Raw genomic sequence first — 20,562 nt, forward strand, 5'->3', positions numbered from 1 at the left:
TATAAAGTCAAATAATATGAAGTCAAAGATACTTAACATTTTTCAAAATTTTAGTATTTACTCCTTTTGGAAGACGCAATATATTGAATATTATGATTCAGGGAACATAGTAGATTGAAATTATTAAATTGATTGCTGCTTCCATTTACTCATTCGATACAAATATTCACTTAGTACCAGGAGTGAGGCAGCTGTATTAGTTCAAGTGGTCTGCGGTTGTTGTTTTTTTTCAGGTATTCATATTCATATATGTGTGTGTGTGCATCTCACGAAAGCCAAACCAAAGAATAATGTGGTTTGAAATAAAAAAAAGCTAATGAGTTACTAGCTTGATGGCATTGCAGCATTATGTGTAGATTAAGCTAAATTATACAAGCATATTAGTTGGGGTTCAGCTGAAACTGGTTACAATGTTGGCAGCCCTACATCTGTGTATTAAAAACACATCCACAGGATCATTTCACAGTGTGTACATATATCAAATCACCATGATGTGCACTTTAAATATTGTACAATTTTATTGTCAATTATACCTCAGTAAAACTGAGGGGAAAAAACCCTCACATCCACAGTGCTTACTACACGCCAGCCCTGGAGTAAGCTCTTTATAAACGCTACTCATTTCATTCACAGAACAGCCCGATGTGACAGGCACTGTTATTGGCCACATTGTCCACATGGGGAAACAGACACAGAAAGGTTAATTATCACCTAACCTAGAGCGGCAGGGCCTGATCTGAACCCTGGCAGCCTGACTCCAGAGCCCCAGTCCTCAGTCCTTCAGTTGTCCTACTGCTCAGTGTACTGGTTTTTAAAACCGGTCTTTTCTGCTTTTTATAATGCCGTGGTCACCATCATCTCATGGGGAGAAGGAATTACTGTCTTTCCACAAAAGTTTTTGCCGAAAAGACAGGCTGTTGATAGTGACTTATTAATAGTAAGCACATACTATACCTAACCGGTAATAAGTAGTTTTCAGGTTGATTTGCATCTGGCTTTGGATCTTTTCCATTGCTGTTAACATACGTGTATTCCAGTGTCTGATGGCATGCGTACAAAGACTGACATGCATGTCCACACATGTGATTCAAAAGGAATGACTACAAATGACTTTATGACTTTGTGAACCACACAACTCCACCAACAAAACTCTCCAAATATTTTAAGTGAAGATATTACTTGACTAAGCGACAATGTTTTAAATGTACAGCTGTAGTTTTTTTGGGGGGGTTTTTTTTTTTCTTCCATTTTTCTGAAGCTGGAAACAGGGAGAGACAGTCAGACAGACTCCCGCATGCACCCGACCGGGATCCACCCGGCACGCCCACCAGGGGCGAAGCTCTGCCCACCAGGGGGGCGAAGCTCTGCCCATCCTGGGTGTCGCCATATTGCGACCAGAGCCACTCTAGCGCCTGAGGCAGAGGCCACAGAGCCATCCCCAGCGCCCGGGCCATCTTTGCTCCAATGGAGCCTCGGCTGCGGGAGGGGAAGAGAGAGACAGAGAGGAAAGCGTGGTGGAGGGGTCGAGAAGCAAATGGGCGCTTCTCCTATGTGCCCTGGCTGGGAATCGAACCCGGGTCCTCCGCACGCTAGGCCGATGCTCTACCGCTGAGCCAACCGGCCAGGGCTACAGCTGTAGTTTTAAAGACCTTTGATGTACTATACTTTTATTTTCATTAAAGTGTAGATTTTTAAACATTTTATATGACTTGTCAGAAGTCTAGCTCCATTGACTAAGTATATGCAGAAGCATTTCTACCCCCCAAAAAAGTCAATATTAAAAAATTCAGTATTTCTTTTTAAGTATTTTGGTTCTAAAATAAATAACCATGATTTCCAAACTACTGAGATTCTAATTTCATGGAAAACTTGCTATGCCCTGGGACTTACAATCACAGCCGGCATCTCAGAACCCTCCCATTTCATTAGGTTGTATGTAGAAGCCCTTCAGATCTATACCAGTTCAGCCAAAAGAGTAACTGTTGTCAGTAAACAGCAAGGCTCCATCATGGAACACACATATGAGTTAAAGGCAGGGACTGGAATCATTGTTGCTTGGCCTGCCTTGCTTTTATTTTATGAAAATATGTCTTCCTTTGACCTAATGCTGTGTTTATTTTTTTCCAGAAAGCGAGCCATCACTTTTAGAATTCAAGCCATTCAGTAACGGTCCTCTGGTTGGCGGGTTTGTTTACCGAGGCTGCCAGTCTGAGAGGCTGTACGGGAGCTACGTGTTTGGAGACCGCGATGGGTAGGGGTCCGGGTACCACAGTCTGATATCTCAAATGGCATATTCATTGATTAGTGGGCACACTGCCCTAAAATATTCAAATGAGTGTCTCCCTGTGGGGGTCAACTCTGGGACACACCTAAGTATTATTTATTTTTAGTTCCTTCCACTAGCTATGGTGGTTTAAAGAACTATCTAAGAGATGTTTTTTTAAACAGACCTGATCAAGTTCACAAAATAATTGTTTTAAGTGCAGAGAGGTCTTCAGAAGGACTTTTCATATTATTTAGGCTCTTCCCTTCATCCTCACCGTAAATATTTATATATATATCATGATAGTGAGTAATTTGAAAACTATCGTTTTTACATGAGTTTATAAATATTTTTAAAATTACATTGGAAGGCTGAGAATTTTTGCTTTTGCCAGACTTTCAATTCTTTTGGCAAGGTAATTCTTCCCTGTTGGTAGGAATACTCCCAAATTAAATTTTAGCCTAAAGTTGAGAGGGCACATGGTGAATAATTATAAGAAATTCTAGGATGAAAAACAAATTAAGAATCTTGTTTCCCAAGTCAGTGGCATCCAAGTATATGGCAGCTTATAGGGTTGGTCGCTGCAGGTAACTAGAAATGTATACTGACCCCATCCAAGGTCTTCCCTCTGTCCCACTCTCTGATTAATAGCACAGCATGGAGTCTAGTCCTGGAGTGCAAGTATCATTCTCTGGAGAAAGGGGAGGGCTTTTCTCAGACTCAGGTACTTTTAGTGCCCCCCGAGGGAACGAGATCTTACCTTTAAATCCTTTCTCCCCACCTGAGAATCTCAACACTATTCACACACATTTTTCCCTTTAGAAGCCAAGCGTGTGTCACAATTATTTGTTGAGTTTTATTTTAAGCATCTGATTGTGCTTTTTAGGCCAAGGCATGTTTTCATTGCAGGTTTATGGTCTGTTTGTGTTGTAGGAATTTCTTAACTCTCCAGCCAAGTCCTGTGACCAAGCAATGGCAAGAAAAACCACTCTGTCTCGGGAACGGGGGCTCCTGCCGAGGGTACTTTTCGGGTCACATACTGGGATTCGGAGAAGACGAATTAGGTACTGTACAAACTACTTCTGTTAAGTTCCATTCTCACTCCCTTGCCTGAGAAGTTTTGTTCTGCTTGTTGGAACTGTAACCTAGAGCAAGATGACCTGTGGCAGAGATCTCAGATGGTCCAGTTATGTATTCTCTTTCAATAACCTTTCTCTGAGGGGTCTTTACATCTTATTTCTACTCCAGAAATATGAAAGTCACCAATGCAGGAAAAAAGTTTTGGGTCCTGAAGAGAGGGAAATTTTTAAATGTCTACTAATATTTTTGATGCATCTGAGTCATTTGTTTATATTCTCCATCTGAAAACCTTTCCATTTATCCATGTCTCTTAGAAGAAATTAAAAATTTGTTGCAATCTGAACTTCACCTTAACCTCTCTTTCCTAACTTTTTTTTTTTTGGTCCACTGGGGTGTGGAATTTATACAAAATACTCTTGAATTTGTAGATCTGCTTTCTGACAGACTAGAAATTAATTTCTCATTGATGATCTGTGGGATAATATAAATTTATTTGTTCATAGGTTATCAAAATATCTATAAAAAAGCTGTTGAAATTGGAATATGATCAAAGAGTGGAAATGCTACTAATTTTAAATTTCAAAGATAAATGTCACTTCCCTTTAAAGAAAAATATAATGACTCCCTTTAAAGAAAAATATACAAACAAACATGACTACTATGCTCCATTAACATCAGGGACGAATTTCTCGGTATGAAGAAAGAGTTGTAAATCAGAATATTTCCTCTAAAAGTGTAGATTTGGTTTTCCTATATCAGATGAAGGCTTCATCAGAAATAGTTCCATGACCTTTACTTAAGTTAACAAAGAACTCAGACAAGATTCTTGAAACACAGAACACATATTTCAGTGCTGCAGGAATATGATGATTCAAAGAAGAGAAATCCAATCTGTCCTTTTCTGGTTCCAGCATTGGGAGCATTTTAGAACCACTTTTCCCTTGATACTCTCCTACCCTACTCATAGGAGCCAGAAAGTCTTTTTCTTTTAAGTCCTCTGTAATGTAATGTAAATGTCATTGATATACTCTTACTTTAAAAATACAAATTAGGATTAAATTGTTTATGGCAGAGTTAGAGATGAATGTTTGTAGATGTTGTGACTGAATCATTTAGATTTCTCCAGACCTTACTACAAATGATTCACCATCAGTCATCCAATTAGCATCACCAAAGGTTTGATTGATTAAAATATCCAAAGGTTGCCTGACCTGTGGTGGCGCAGTGGATAGAGCATTGACCTGGAACGCTGAATCACTGTTTTGAAACTCTGAGCTTGTCTGGTCAAGGCACATACAAGGAGCTATCACTTTGAGTTGATGCTCCCCCCCCCTTCTCTATCTCTCTCCAAAAAATAAATATATATATATTTATTTATATATATATAAAATGTATATATATATATATATATATATTTGGAGATATATGATATATCTCCAAAGGTCTATCTATACTTAATACTGTGTTGGCAGTAGAACTAACAAGTGAAGCATACACAATTCCTGCTGTCCAAACGCTACATCATGTATACTTCATAGTCAAAAATAAACATATTTTCACTTAATTATGTTTTAATGGGAAACTGGAGTTAATTAAGAGCCATATAAGAAAATGAGTAACTTCTTACATTTTTTGAAACAAAAAGTATTGAGAGTCTGTTTTTTTCTGTGTCTTTTTTTTTTTAACTATAAAATCAGGATAGGTTTGTTGGAAGAATCAAATGAGTACAACTATCTAAAGTACTTGATGCAATAAATATTATTTTTTTTCCCTTACATACCTTTGCTTTCTAACTTCATTTTTACTTTTTTCTGTTTTGTCTGTGTGTTGTGTTTTTTTTTTGCAGGGGGGGGAGTTTGTTTTTAGAGAGAGAGAGTCAGAGAGAGGGATAGATAGGGACAGACAGATAGGAATGGAGAGAGATGGGAAGCATCAATTATTAGTTTTTGGTTGTGACACCTTAGTTGTTCATTTATTGCTTTCGCATATGTGCCTTGACCATGGGGTTACAGCAGACCGAGTAACCCCTTGCTCGAGCCAGCAACCTTGGGTCCAAGTTGATGAGTTTTGCTCAAACTAGATGAGCCACGCTCAAGCTGGCGACCTCGGGGTCTCAAACCTGGGTCCTCTGCATCCCAGTCTGATGTTCTATCCACTGCGCCACCGCCTGGTCAGGCTTGTCTGTGTTTTTAATGGAAACCCCAGAACATCCTTTTTGACAGTCAGAGAGTAGTAGGATCTGTTTAATACACAACAAAAGAATGGAATAGAGACGTATAGACCAAATCAAGGACTATTTCATGAATGAGAACCAAAATATAAATTTTGAAGCCTTATGAACATGTAATCATAAATACAATGTCTAATTCCCTATTTGTGTGATTCACTCTGCATACCGCACTATAGGCGAGTACTGGCAGTAAACAAGAGCAGCTGTCTCTTGAAAGGGCCCTCCCTCCATCCGTTGTAGTTCATCCTCAGGAACACAGCCTGGTACCAGCGTCAGAGAGAGAGCTGGGGTCAAGCATCAGGGTCTCTCCACCTCTCTCTTTACAATTTTTAAATTTGTATTTATTTTGTTTTAAAAAGCTAAACATTTGAGGCCCAGTTACATCTGGCCTCAAATTATCAATTAACAGTGACAACATGGTAATCAAACCTTTCAATCTTGGGCAGAATAAATCAAGATAAAACTTGCCATTCCACACTCATGATAGAAATATACTGAGCCTCACTTAGGTGCAAAGCTCTGTTCTAGGTGTGGCAGGTCCAGCAGCAGATAAAAATCTAAACTGTTGTCATGAAATTTATATTCTAAAGGAGGACAATAAAAATAAATTTTTAAAAATATATACTATGTGTCAGTTGGTAAGTAGTGCTTAGGAGAAAAGTCTAGTTGTGAAAAGGGGTAGAGATTGCTAGGCATTGGGACAAGTGCATTGTTAAATAGGATAGTCAAGAAAGATGATGTTTTGGCACAGACTAGAAGGAGGGAGGAAAAGTGAACCCAGTGGTGATCTACTGAAAGACAGGGACCTGGGACAGGAACCTGCTTCAGGTGTTCAAAGCCAGGGGCCAGCAAGGCTAGACAGGAGTGAACAGGAGGGTAAAACATTGCACATGAGGTCAGAGCAGTGAGGGGGGACAGCCTAGGCCACTGTCAGAACTCACTGTGCTCTGAGAGATCAGAAGCCATTGGAGGGTATCAAAACGAGTGTGATCCAACGTACAGGATCGAGCTTGCTTTAACAAGAATCACTGTGGCTGGTATGTGGAGAGAAAACGTAGGAGGACCAGGATAGAGGCAGGGAGATCTATCAGGAGGCTGCTGCCATAATCCAGGTGAGAAATTACTACGTGCTCGCACTGGAGTCGTGGTGGGTTGCAGAGTGAAGTGCAGACACGTGATACTGTCACAGTCTCTAGGCAAGTGATCTTCCGGCGTGTGTGTGGACACACACTCACATATCCATATCTACAAATGCATGTACTGTATATAGAAAATATCTGCTAGGCAGTAGGAAGTAGGGCCTTGTAATACTGTGGAATAACTTACGGTATTTCTCTCTACATAGGGGAAGTTTACATCCTATCAAGTAGTAAAAGTATGACCCAGACTCACAATGGAAAACTCTATAAAATCGTGGATCCCAAAAGGTGAGATTGTTTTTACTATTCCTTTACTTATTGCCATTCTACACTCATGATAGAAATATACTGAGCCTCACTTAGGTACAAAGCTCTGTTCTAGGTGTGGCGGGTCTAGCAGCAGATAAAAATCTAAACTGTTGTCATGAAATTTATATTCTAAAGGAGGACAATAAAAATAAATTTTAAAAAATATGTACTATATATAATAAGTCAAGAACTATTCTTGTCCACCTTGTCGTGGTGCATTCAAATTAGCAATAGACAAATTGCAGGTAACAGTCAAAAATGACGAACGCTTCTGCCCTGTCCCCACACTATGTATTGTCTTGAGAGCACCTTGACCCCCATCTATGAGGGCTAGCCTAGACTCCTCTGAATTTTTTTTGTAATGCTGAAATGTAAAAGCCTCAGTGCAGTCACACAGTCATGCCATTCTGGTTGTCATCAGAGAGCAGCGTTATATTTGTGGAATGAGTCCTTGGTTACACAGCCGAGGAGAACCCGATGTGTGAAGAAGGGGATTCGGCCCTCCCGTGGGAAACAGTGAACCCTCCTGGTCTTTCGAGAAAACTAGAAACAAGCCGGCAGACATTACAGCTGCTTAATATGATTTTTGTTAGGTGATCGGGATAAGTTAGTTTGGCAGTTCGACATCTGAGCCTCATTTCAAAACTATCTGGAAGCTCGAGGCTCGCGGCTCGCGGCTCACGGCTCGCAGCTCGCAGGCGGGCTTCTGTGACGGAACAAACAAAAACCGAAAAGGGATTTTTGTTGTTCCCCTCGGCAAAAAGAATATTTGAAGGTTTAAAGAGTATGTTTATCCACCTCACCTCCTCTCCACCTACCCATCACAGCGCATGCCCAAAGTTCAGATGACCTTGTCATATTTAGCCAATTGTTAGTTTCACAGATAGAACTGGACTATCAGAAGCTCCTAAAATGATATACTGTCAAATACATGTTTAGTCACAAGTTTAGAGACAACTATTACGGAACCCAAGCATCCCCATAAATAACAACTCTTGCTGAACACCAGCGGTTATTGGAGTCCAGCTATACCTTGCTGTGAATTTCAAATTAGTTCTACCATATACTTACTTACCTTAATAAGTCCATTGGCAAATTTAAATTCCTGAATTTCTAGTCCTTCAGAGGAATAAATGCTAGTAATCTGAAAAGTTTACTGAAAGCAATAATTTACATACTCAAAGCATCATTTACAAGTTTTAAATTGGGCATGCTTGTCTGAAACAGTCACTGACTCACAGAATGGAGATTCATGTCCCTTAACCATACCAAAGAATACTATCTTTTCTGAGAAAAACAGAGGTTGACATCAGTACTGCAGAAGCCAAGGAAAAATGCTCAGTTCTAAACGGTCTCTCTGCAGTATCACTTATGGGCATCCACCTCACAATCATAGCATTCCTTCTCTAGTTAATTACACATTTTCTTTCACAGTAACACAAGTATGCATCTATGCCTTGTGAGGGGGTTCTTTTTCCCCTTGAGTGTGAAACCAGTGTTCTCTCTGTGAAAAGCAAAGTAATGAATGAAAATTACGTCAGACACTGCGGTGACTGTTGAAGTTGGCGACAAGAAGAATGAAAAATGCAACCTAACGTCAATTCATAAAATACCCGCATTCTACTGATTCATAATGAGGTCGAGGGATTCACCTGAGATCTCAGGCCATTGTTATCCTGTTGCGTTTGTCCCGTTGGATTTGGATTTGCTTTTGCAAGCTTCCTGGTGGTGTTATATTTAACGTTCCCTCCTCCCCACAGAAATCTTTCCCTCTTCCTCTGGATTGTTTAGTCTGTTGGTGGTGCGCGGAGGTGAATTTTACACCTTCAACCCATTATTAGTGTCTAATTACCAGGGTTGCCATAAGGGACCTTGGCTTTGTGATCTTAGGGCCTCCTCTTGTAGGGTGGTCTCAGAGTGACATACCTGAAGGGCCTGACTTCTCATTAGGGTGCCTATTTCTGGTAAGTCATGTCATGTGTGGGGCCAGGGTTAAGATGTGTGTTTGGTTTTAAGGAGGTGGGGTAACAGAGTCCCAAAGACACCGTCCTTGTATCCAGACATGGACAGGAATTTCAAAATTAAACCAACTGTAAGAAAACAAATGTTTTCATAAACATTTGTTGGGAGTCTTGTGCTGTTTGGATTTGGATGCCAGCGTTTATTATTATAGTATTTCTGCCTAGATCAGTTGAATTTCTATATAAGTACACACTTTCGTGTATCTGAGCGGGATTATTTTGAAAACACAAGCATATGACTAGCCTCACAGTCTGCAGGATGTCTGCTTCAAAGCAAAACTGTTTTTCTAAAACTTTTGAGGGAGAAATTGAAGAAAGAGCCTCATCAGCTGAAAAAGCAATATATGTATAGACATTTCTGGTTTTTTCAAAAATCTATCTCAAATTAAATTCTGAGGTGAATTTGTATTCTTGTAGAGGAGCCCCAGATTTATCAGAATAAGGTTTTCAGAATGACTGTCAAACATCAATGGACTCCTGGCCCTGGAAGAGAGGAACAGCAAATTATAAAAATGTTATATTCTATATTAGAGGTCATAGAAGTTACTTTCTTTACATAGGATTTGTTTTTTCTGGTTTTTTCCTTACATAGACACGCACACATACACACTCACATAGACGAAAAATAAGGCAGTTTATAAACCATATGCAATATTCTTAAGTCACTCTGGCAAAAGCAGGCAAGGTTTCTGCATTACCACCTCAGTCTGTAAGAACTGTGTGGCCTAAGGCTACATGTTACATATTCATTTAATAAGTGTACAGTCACTTACAGTGGACGTCCTCAGAAAAGCAAGGCAAGATAATTTATAAAAAGTGAATGCCATTATTTATAATAAAAAGAAAAAGGAAGAAAGAAAATTCAGTGGCAATACAACCAGGTTTTTCTAAGGCTTGACTAGAACTCCGGAGTCATTTAAGGGAAAGGCAGAAAAGGGATGAATTTTGCCTCCATGTTCGAATACTGGCCACCCCTCAAGAGCATCTTTCTGAAGTGGAGCCGTCACACCTCCTGGCGGAGTGGAGGGAGGATCGAGTCCATACCAGTCACCTAGCCAGCTGGGCCAGCTATTGGGTGCCCCGAGTCGGAGCTGCTGGCTTCTGCGTGCCCTACCTGGGAGCTCTTTTGGCCAGCAGTTCCTGAAACCAGACTCCAATACAGTGAGTCCAAGAGCCGGGCAGTCATCTTAGTTTCAATGAGTCGTGCCATCTGAGAGCAGTCAAGAGTAGGAGCATGAGGCCCTGGCCGGTTGGCTCAGCAGTAGAACGTCGGCCTGGTGTGCGGGGGACCCGGGTTCGATTCCCGGCCAGGGCACAGAGGAGAAGCGCCCATTTGCTTCTCCACCCCCCCCTTCCTCTCTGTCTCTCTCTTCCCCTCCCGCAGCCAAGGCTCTATTGGAGCAAAAATGGCCCAGGCGCTGGGGATGGCTCCTTGGCCTCTGCCCCAGGCGCTAGAGTGGCTCTGGTCGCAGCAGAGCGACGCCCCGGAGGGGCAGAGCATCGCCCCCTGGTGGGCAGAGCGTCGCCCCTGGTGGGCGTGCCGGGTGAATCCCGGTGGGGCGCATGTGGGAGTCTGTCTGACTGTCTCTCCCCGTTTCCAGCTTCAGAAAAATACCAAAAAAAAAAAAAAAAAAAAGAGTAGGAGCATGTCTGTCCTGCAAGGACAGGGAGTGAGTGAGTCTTGTCTCTGAAATTTCCTTAGTGTGGGACAATCACTCAGCGACTTCCCACCGTAGGTCCCTTTGCCCGTTGATAAGTGTTAATGATCTCTCTGCCCTGCCTCCTTTCTGTACAGTGCTACGGAGATTATTAAATAATATATTTAAAACACACACACACACACATATATATAATTGAATATCTTCAGTATTATTGATGTTCATTCCATGCATTGCATTATTTTCAGATGGTTGCTCAACATTTAAGGTTGTGTTTATTCAAAAATTAGGGTAAAGGTGTCCACAAGCTTTAAAGAGAGCCTCATACCTAGTTTTCCAATATCCAGGACATGCCTTGGATGCTTGCTGTGCATGCAACCAGGATCCAACAGTGCTCCTGGGGCATAGAAACTAAAGAATTCTAATAGAGTCATGAATTTTCCAAGCTTTATTCTAGAACACAATTTTTTATTTTGCACTTTTGACAAAGATTCTTTCATTTTTGTTTCAGCTGAACTTAAACCAAATGACCATTTTTTTTTTCTGTTCCTAAAATATTCCTGGGCTTAATTCTCCAAGAATATGTACAACAAAGTTATTCTTACTCCTGTTGATTTCATTACTACCTACCCAGTTATACTGTATTTTAACATACTGCTTATCTGTTACCCAACCGAGTCAAAGGACCATTCCCTTAAGAGGCCTATAAATTAACAATGCAAATTCCAGACTTGAGAGGTCATTTTACAGAAATGCGGTACCTCAGACTCCTGTGTGACCAATATCAGCAACTGCCCCTCCCGCCTCCTCCCCGCTGCTCCGCTCCATGGCCCCACGGACTGCCTTTTGTTTATTTTCTTAAAATATCTTCATCCCACTCCTTATTATACTGGATACTGAAGAGTGCTTTAAAAAAAAGAAAATTACTTCGTAAGAAGAAATCGGTTCTGTTTGTCCTTTGCCTATGTCCCAGGGAGCCAGCAGGCTGCCCGGCCATCCCAGTCATGCATAATAGAGTGGCTTTACCCCAAGAAGCCAGGCTAGTCCCAATTCATCAGTCAAAGTTTTATGCAAGTGGCCCCCCTAGGTTGATAAATCCCCACAGTGCCTGTTGACCCAGCTGCCAAGTCCTCTTGCTGCGGGCGGTGTTTTCATGGCCACCCTGACAGTAATACAAACTGTTTAGCAGCTCCATTGACCTTTCAGCTATTAACAAGGACATGGGCTCCACTAGGGACTAGTTTTCAAACATGACAGAATTTCTTAACACTAGAGGTCATGAACAAGTATATGCCCTATAAAAATCCATTCAGTATAGTGGATTTGAAGCCTAAAAGACAAGGAAGCATGTGCCACATTCTTGCTATTACTATTTTTTCCACATATCAAGAACTAAAATGGTAGCTCTGCCAGGTTCTGTTTTGTTCTTAATGTACCATAGTGTTTGTTGTGGTGCACAGTACCTTTTCAACTAACAAATCCTTTCCAAGGTACCATACAGCATCTGAAATTCCAAAGATGAATTGCGAAAAAGTGAGATGAGAGCAAAGTAAAAATGGCCAAAGCATAACCGGAATTTTATTCATCCTTTACAAAGATTTGCACTTTTATGTATGAACCATATTTATGTAATCCATACAGTGCTACGTGGAGCCATCACCTATTTCAAAATGAATGGAAAATATTATATAATAATTTATGAAAAAAATTATCTAAATGAGTAATATTATTTTTAAATGGCTACATAATTCTTCTTATATGTGTCTCTTATTTCCTGGAGATGTGATATATATGACCACCACATTCAAAGGAATTCTCTGCTTTGTACTATATATTATACTCTTTTTTTAAACTATCCATTTTAAATGTCGGAATATCAGTTCCTAGAGTAATTGCACAGATTGATATGAAAACCTGATTGAATTTCCACTTACAAATGGCATCTGTTAAAAAGTTATAAAGTGGAGAATATGAAAAGTAAAGGATATATTCTTCAAAATGAGACTCATTTGTTAAGAGTTGAAAACTCTTAACAGCATTTTTTCTAATTCCCATGTTTCTGCCCTGCCTGGGACAAAAAAGTAAGTCTAGTAGTATTAGACCTTCTACAGAGAGTACACTCCTTTTGCAAGGCAGTATATCATCAGATATTGCAGTACTTGAGATAAAAGGAGATTTAATCTTGCATAAAACAGACACATAAATTTGTAAAAAGGTGCTTTCAGGAGGAAGCAGTACTTTTTAAAGAAAAAAAACTGCACATCATCTTTTATTAATTCATTTTAGTCAAGTTAAAATAATTTGTTGCTTACATGGCTTGTTTTGGTCAACATTGACACGTGAATTGAAAAGTCTAACACCAAAACTTGGGAATTGGAGTTTATATTTCAGAAAAAATATTTGAGAAAGTGTCTACTATATGCATTCAGTTCAATTGAACAAACAAACATTCATCGAATGCCTATGCAGTATTCTCCTAGCTCCTATGAATATAAGTAGTTGAAGGACATAAAACACGTTGGTGGTTTAAATGTCATCTTTCAATATCATCCCTCAATCCTATACTAATGGCTCCCTCATCTGTATTTCTGTGTTACTTCATTTGCACACATATCATAACAAAGATCACGCTTATTGACACTTTTGTGTTACTCATCTGTCTTCCCCATGGTTTCTCATGAGGGTCAGGACTATGTTTGGTTTGTGTCTCAGTCTCATAACGAGCACAGTGCTTGCTCAGGACTTAAAGAGGATTGACTATGTGGTTTTTGTCCTCAGGAAGCTTTCATTCCAATGGGGAAGGGAATAAGGAGGGTAACCCATTCCTTAAGGGAAGTGGAGTCCTACAAGAAACAGGCTCTGTTTTACATAATTTTCACATTCAAGTCTTCCAATAGAATAACAGTTTAAAAAAGAAAGAGGGGACTTACTGGACAGGCCAAGTGAGGAATGTTAGTTGTCAACTTCATAGAAGAAGAAAAAGATGATTTTTCCCAGGTATTTTAATAAAAACTTAAGGGACTCATAATATTTATATATAGGACAGCCACAATCTCTTATGTAAGCTAAAGTAAACAAACTCAAATATGAAATAATTTCATCCATAGGTAGATAAGCATTTACTAAATCTTAGCCAGAAAAACAACTTCAAATTTCGCCTGTCATCTGCATTTCCATATATATGGATGTTTGGTGAAAAACAGTCCAAGCTCCGAATTGGAGGGTTGGAGTGGAAACAAGGGTCAGATGCCCACCCTGAAGAACTACTCTTCAGAACGGGACCCTATCCTCCCGCCCGCGTTCCTTTCCCCAGGGAAGCCCCACCTGAGTCGACGCCCTACACTCTGACACTCTGCCTCACACTGTCTTCTAGTTGCTGTCCTTTCATCAGAGCCACCTCCATTCTTGACCTAAATGGCGTCTCCTCTATAGATTCATCTGCTCAGGCATAAGCCGTATCATCGAGTAGCACGTGAGCTTGGTGCCCCCGTATTCTGCATCACATATACTGTGTTACATTTCTGACGCACTCTACTTCTGGGTCTTCTTTCTTGAATGAGTCAGCAAAAGGGTGAATGAGTAAATAACAAGTGAATCGGATAGACAGAAATTCAGTTACCAGCAGAATATGAACACCTGTTTACCAAATGCCACTTGGTAAATGACCATGGCCTATGACTCAGAAGAACTTCCTGGCTATTGAAAACTGGCTCTTTTGATGGTCAAAAATGCTACCATCGACTCACAAAGTAAGAGTTTTATATGAGGAAGAAAGAGCAGTTGGCTATTCAACGACTGGAGAAGAAGGCAGAGACCACGCCCTCACTTTCTTTGGCATAACCACTAAACGTTTTCTCCACCTTGCACCACCCAACCCTCACTCCCAGGAAGACACCCTTGGGAAACCCAGGGAAAATATTCATTAGTGTTGTCTGAGTAAAAATATGCTCAGTCCATGGAATGCCTTAGGAGTTTTTCTAGAAATTGACCATTTTGGGACTTACATAAAAGGGTGAATAGATTTAAGAGGGTTTCCTGGATTGTCACATTGGTTGTAAAACACAGTGCCCTTAACTTCGATTGGGACTTCTGTTTGGAGAGAGGAGCTAAAGAAGTCACTATATATTTTTAATATGGTTTTGGGTCAAGGCAGAAACAGCCCTAGGTCAGGCCCCAAATTATTATTGCCATTCATAGTGCTCAATAGGGGCCTAACAGGACAACCTGTCTCAGGAAGACTGAGTCTGAAGGACTCTGATTATTTGCTTCTCTCAGAAAGCTGCATTGTTTACCTCTTGTGGTGGTTTTGACCTATAATTATCACCTTCTTTGAAATGGTCCTTAAGGACTCCAACTGCTCTGGCCATCCTAATGATGGCAATTTGGTGGTGGCTTGTCTGTTTACATTCCTTAACCAGAGAGAGCTTTCTCACCACTCTGGGCCCAGGTGACGGGCTGATAGGAAGTGCAGGGCTGCATATTTTCCCCCAAAGATGGTTAGGTAGTGAGTAGTTCATTGTGACCATGATTCCAGCCTGACCCAGCTTGAAAGATAGCCTCTTCTTTCAAAAACAGCCAGAACTATAAAACTCTTCTGAAGGCATCTTGATCCCTCTCTAAATGATGGCAGTTACAGAAGAAGTAATAGAAAATCTATGAGTTTTTATTTGGCAGATAAGATGTTTCTCTTTGGTACCAATAGCAGTCGTTTTCTTCACAGCAGGACAAAACTTAAATTTTTAAATGTATATGTACACATCTAGATATGTATCATTCTTTGCATAGAGTTGAAATTTTGAGTCAATAAAACACACACTCACATACACAGTGTGATATCCTTTAAAAAAAATTAGTCTAAACAAAATATCTCAAAAGAAATGTAACATTGAAACAAAAATGGATTCCCAGACATTTTAGGTGACCAGCACTCAATTAGATAAAGGCCTTCAGCCTGTGACATTGCCAAATATGCCAATCATAAGTAAAACCTTTCTCAGATGCTTTTCCTAAAAATTAGTGTAGATCTGGAAAAAATGATTTAAAACAGCTATACACCTTTTATTTTTTAAATTGTCATTGCTAGACATTCTTAGCCAGCAACTGTAAAATATCAATATAATATAATTACATTTTTAAACAATGATTTTTTATTACGATCACGTTTCTTACAAGGTTTATGTTCTCTTTGGTTCAAAACTAGCTAGTTCGTTTCCTCCACCAGTGTTTATTTTTTATTCTTAGAAAGTTGTCAAAAAAAAAAAAAAAAGTTGTCAATCTTCCTGAGTCACTTAAAAGAAAGGTCTGCTTAATAAGCAAGAAATATGCTTTGTAAGCTACAAAATCAGTAGCTTTCATTCCAGCATTGATTTTCAAGCACAGTACGCCTTCAATTGTTTTCTGTGCAGACCTCTGGTGCCTGAGGAGTGCAGAGCAGCGGTGCAACCCGCCCAGATGCTCACATCTGAGTGCTCCCGCCTCTGTCGCAATGGCTACTGCACCCCCACGGGGACGTGCTGCTGCAGCCCCGGATGGGAAGGGGACTTCTGCAGAATCGGTGAGTATCTCCACTGTCCCCGGGAAAGACTGGGCATGGGACAGTCTTTAGGAACTCAAGAACTTAACAGCAAGTTATTGCTTCTAGAATTGTCGGGTGTTCAGCATTCATTTACATTAATACTGGTGGTCAGATTGCTCTTGAACTAGTAAATGAACTAGTTAATGTACACAGTTCACATATATGTTAGCCAGAAACATAAAAGTCTTTTAAATAATTGCATCTTTTCAAAAAGTAAAAATTAAAAGCAGGTCATCTTTTTAAACTCCCAGTCCTGGGTTTGAGAGTCCCCACCAGCCGATGACCTCGTGTTTGCAAAACCCTCCCCAGTGTCAGCATTTTCCAGGCACCCCATAAATGCCTCTCTAACTTAACGGTTTGCTTTCTGGCTACAGTGCACTAAAAACAGGGTTCTTCAGTGGGTCTTATTAAATAAAAAGGGGAAAAGCAATTATCTGGGGGCATATAGGAGATTTTTAAGTCCTTTTTGCCACTCCCTTATGAACCATCAACTAGGTGTGCCAATGCTCAGAGAGCAGAGAGATTTATTTCAGGGTCCCTCTCTCCTTTAACAATGGATTTCCTCCATGACATGCAATGATGTTCAAATACTGCTGGGTGTGACGTAAGAAAATTATAAATTTAGATACTTAGAGTTGGAGATGCATACACTGAAAATGCATTTTCAGGAGAAGTATTTTTTTCCTTTCTTCTCATTGTATCTAGATGAGATGTTAACTAAACCGGCTGTGGTAATCATTTCACAGTCTATGTAGACCAAAGAACCATAATGTATACTTTACACCTATATAGTGATATATGTCAACTATTTCTTAATAAAACTGGAATAAAAAGTTGCCATAAAGATAAAAAATGCATTTTTGACAACCAGCATATATGTATTACTTATAAAATATTTTGATCTCTGCTATTTCAAATATTAAAGTATCTCTTGCCAATGAAAATTTAAATTCCCATTCTCAATTCCTAAATGGTATCTTTTTTCTTTATCCTAAACATATATTTGTTTCACATAAATTACAACCATAACTTGTCTACTTTATATACTGCCTGACAAAAAGTAGCCAACATTTAAGTCACATATGCAGTCTGCATTTTAAACTTAAATTGTTTCAATACTAATAACATTATGTGATTGATTAATACTGTGGTTATATGTCTAGGAAAGAGCTATCATAATTTTTTTTTTTTTTACACAGAGACAGAGAGAGAGTCAGAGAGAGAGATAGACAGGGACAGACAGACAGGAATGGAGAGATGAGAAGCATCAATCATTAGTTTTTTGTTGCGCATTGCAACACCTTAATTGTTCATTGATTGCTTTCTCATACGTGCCTTGACCGCAGGCCTTCAGCAGACCAAGTAACCTGTTGCTCAAGCCAGCAACCTTGGGCTCAAGCTGGTGAGCTTTTGCTCAAACTAGATGAGCCTGTGCTCACGCTAGCGACCTCAGGGTCTCGAACCTAGGTCTCCCGCATCCCAGTCTGATGCTCTATCCACTGCGCCACTGCCCAGTCAGGCAGAGCTATCATAATTAAAGTCAACAGAAATGAAAACAAATGCTTATATTTTATTGACTCAGTCTGTCTCCCTTTTGCTTAATTGACAAAAATAGAGAGAATCGGTGTTCAAATGCAGCTAATATTCTAATTCCTGATAATATACCTTCCCTTTGCTCCTTCTGATGCCTGACAATATGTATTCTATCTGCTTCTTTACATAGTGTGCCCATTCTGTTTTATCCCTTACTTTGCATTTCATCTAACTTCTCAAACTAGATAACAAATATTTATTGAGTGCCTACTAGCAACAATATGTTTAAACAAATTATTTTGAATATGGGTGCCATTATATACACACCATAATATATATTAATAATAATACTATGTGATATAATGAAAATAGACATTCTTTGAGTTAACATGAGGTTTTATTTCAATAAAGTACTTTCATCTTTCCACTAACTCAATATAAATAATTTGCATATATAAAAAGTAAACCATTCATAATATGTGTGACCCAAACAAGAATTTTATTCCTATATTCACATAGCTTACTCATCTCCCACAAACTTGAAAGAGAAAATAGTCTGTTTTCTTTTCCATGTATCAACCATAGACCCCGACATACTGATTAATGCATTTGCAAAGGTTAAAATGACCCTGTCCCCTCAAAGCATAAAGAAATGTATTCAAGGACTTTGATTCTGTCTACAGGGCTACACACCCCAGATTCATCCTATCAGTAAAAGACCATTAAGTTATATACCCCATTTTCTCTCTCCATCTGATTTTAGCAGTAAATCTTTACCTTCCCACCAAGATTGTAGTGGTAAAAATCTTTTCGTGAAAAAATTCTGTGCTATAGAGATCACTAAGAACATCCTTCACTGGCCAACTGCCTGACCCAGGAAGGACTTTCAGAGTGCACAGGGAAACAGAATTAGCTGGGTCCCCCTAGGAGCAAGGAGGAGGGACCCTAGGGAGTCTAGGTGGGAAACACTCCATCTAACCAAATCGAGAACTGACCATCCCTTTAGGTTGTGTTGGAGATGCTCAAGCCTCTGGGCATCTCTCCGGGGCCAGGCCCTTCCCACACTGAGGTCCTACCTTGGAGGAGCAGGAACAGAGCGCCCCTTGAAAGGAAATGCCCTAGTGGACCCAAGACTTGAATGAACTGACATCCTTGTTTCAAAGAGTCAGTTTGGCAAGGGATTGAAATTGTTTCCCATGATCTGCACTTCTCTGGAGGTGTGTCCCAGTCTCTGCTGAGGTCTGGCCACCAGATAACTATAGGTCTGAAAATGGTCTTCCCTTCTTGCCTTTTTTCTCTTTTGGATCATTTTGTGACTGGCTTCCGCCTTCTTTCTCTCCCTTCCCTTACTCATCAAATATCTGTGCTGTTTCTGACATACACAGTGTGAGTGTGATTTTATTGCTTTTGTTTTTTTTTCCTCCCAGCAAAATGCGAGCCAGCTTGTCGTCATGGAGGTGTCTGTGTTAGACCCAACAAGTGCCTCTGTAAGAAAGGATATCTTGGTCCTCAATGTGAACAAGTGGACAGAAACATTCGCAGAGTGACCCGGGCAGGTATTCTTGATCAGATCATTGACATGACATCTTATTTGCTGGACCTAACAAGTTACATTGTATAGTTTCTGGGACTGTTCAAATATTCCTTTCCAATGGGCATTTATTTTTTACCCTGTCATTAAAAAGAAAGACTGTTGTTCTGCTACACACTCCTGTGATTTCATTTTCTTTCATTAATTTAAAAATAGTTTCCAGAAATGTGCAGATTCTGTGTGTGTATGTTGGCACATTTGTTCACATACGCATGTACACACAAACACACACACACACACACTCACAACCCCTATCCATGTGGTTGCATAACAGATGGGTTTTAAAAGTGTATATTTCCTTGTGTGAAGTAATTTACACAGAAATTCCACTGTAAATTGATAACGGAATTTTTATATCACCAGAAGAGATTATGTGACTTCCCAGGAATTTTCTGTCTGTAATAACTAAAGTCAACTTTAATGGAGTTTTGAAACATTGCTATGCAATCTGATGGATCTAATAAAAAAAAAGGCAATATTTTTATATTAAAGGACTAGAATGTGAGAATGTTTCAGAACTCCCTGATGAATTTCTGAATGGGCAACTTGATTTAAAATTGTAATCTTCATTTTGATCATTGTATCCAATTACAGAATGTTATGCACTTACCTTTTTATTGGCAGAGAAACTTGGTTACTCTAGCTTAATATCAAGATTGTTTTCAAGTGTTTTATAATTAAATCATAAGAGCATATTCTAAAAACCAATCTTCCTAAAAGGTCTGCTTTTATTGTATATTTAACAATAGGCACTGGGTTTGTGATACATATTTATATTTTTTATTTTATTTTTATAATATAGACATCACCTAGATGAAACACCTTTACCCTGTCCTGTAAAATACTAAAGTTACATTTTTCACCAACCTAATGGGAAAGAAGGGGAGTGAGAAAGCAAACAGTCTTACATGTGCGTGGATCTAATCTAGCAATGTATCCTTGTGCCAACATGTAATCATTAACAACGGATGAAAAAGCAAGAAAACAGCCAATCCTTATAAAATTCCGGCATTAAACATTTGTAAAGTGCTTTTCACCATAGCAAGACTGTCAAGCATATGTGATTAAAATATTACAGATTGCTCACTCGATCAAACCTCACTGGAGAAGAGTTCTCTCGTTCTTAACAAACCTTGGCTATGTAAGCTGTCACTTATGCATAT

General features: G+C 39.6%; 1 protein-coding gene across 1 annotated transcript in view; it reads left to right on the plus strand.

The window, feature by feature from the left end:
• Positions 1-20,026, plus strand: part of HHIP (hedgehog interacting protein) — an 85,581-nt gene extending 65,555 nt beyond the window's left edge. The window contains exons 9-13 of the mRNA XM_066385877.1: positions 2,128-2,251; positions 3,197-3,327; positions 6,919-7,000; positions 16,106-16,254; positions 19,236-20,026. Of these exons, the coding sequence (XP_066241974.1) occupies positions 2,128-2,251; positions 3,197-3,327; positions 6,919-7,000; positions 16,106-16,254; positions 19,236-19,429 (680 nt within the window). The 3' untranslated portion in view covers positions 19,430-20,026. The remainder of the gene's footprint in view (positions 1-2,127; positions 2,252-3,196; positions 3,328-6,918; positions 7,001-16,105; positions 16,255-19,235) is intronic.
• The last annotated feature ends 536 nt before the right edge of the window (positions 20,027-20,562 follow it).

This window comes from Saccopteryx leptura, chromosome 1, assembly GCF_036850995.1.
Source record: "Saccopteryx leptura isolate mSacLep1 chromosome 1, mSacLep1_pri_phased_curated, whole genome shotgun sequence".
In the NCBI taxonomy this organism is placed as follows: Eukaryota; Metazoa; Chordata; class Mammalia; order Chiroptera; family Emballonuridae; genus Saccopteryx; species Saccopteryx leptura.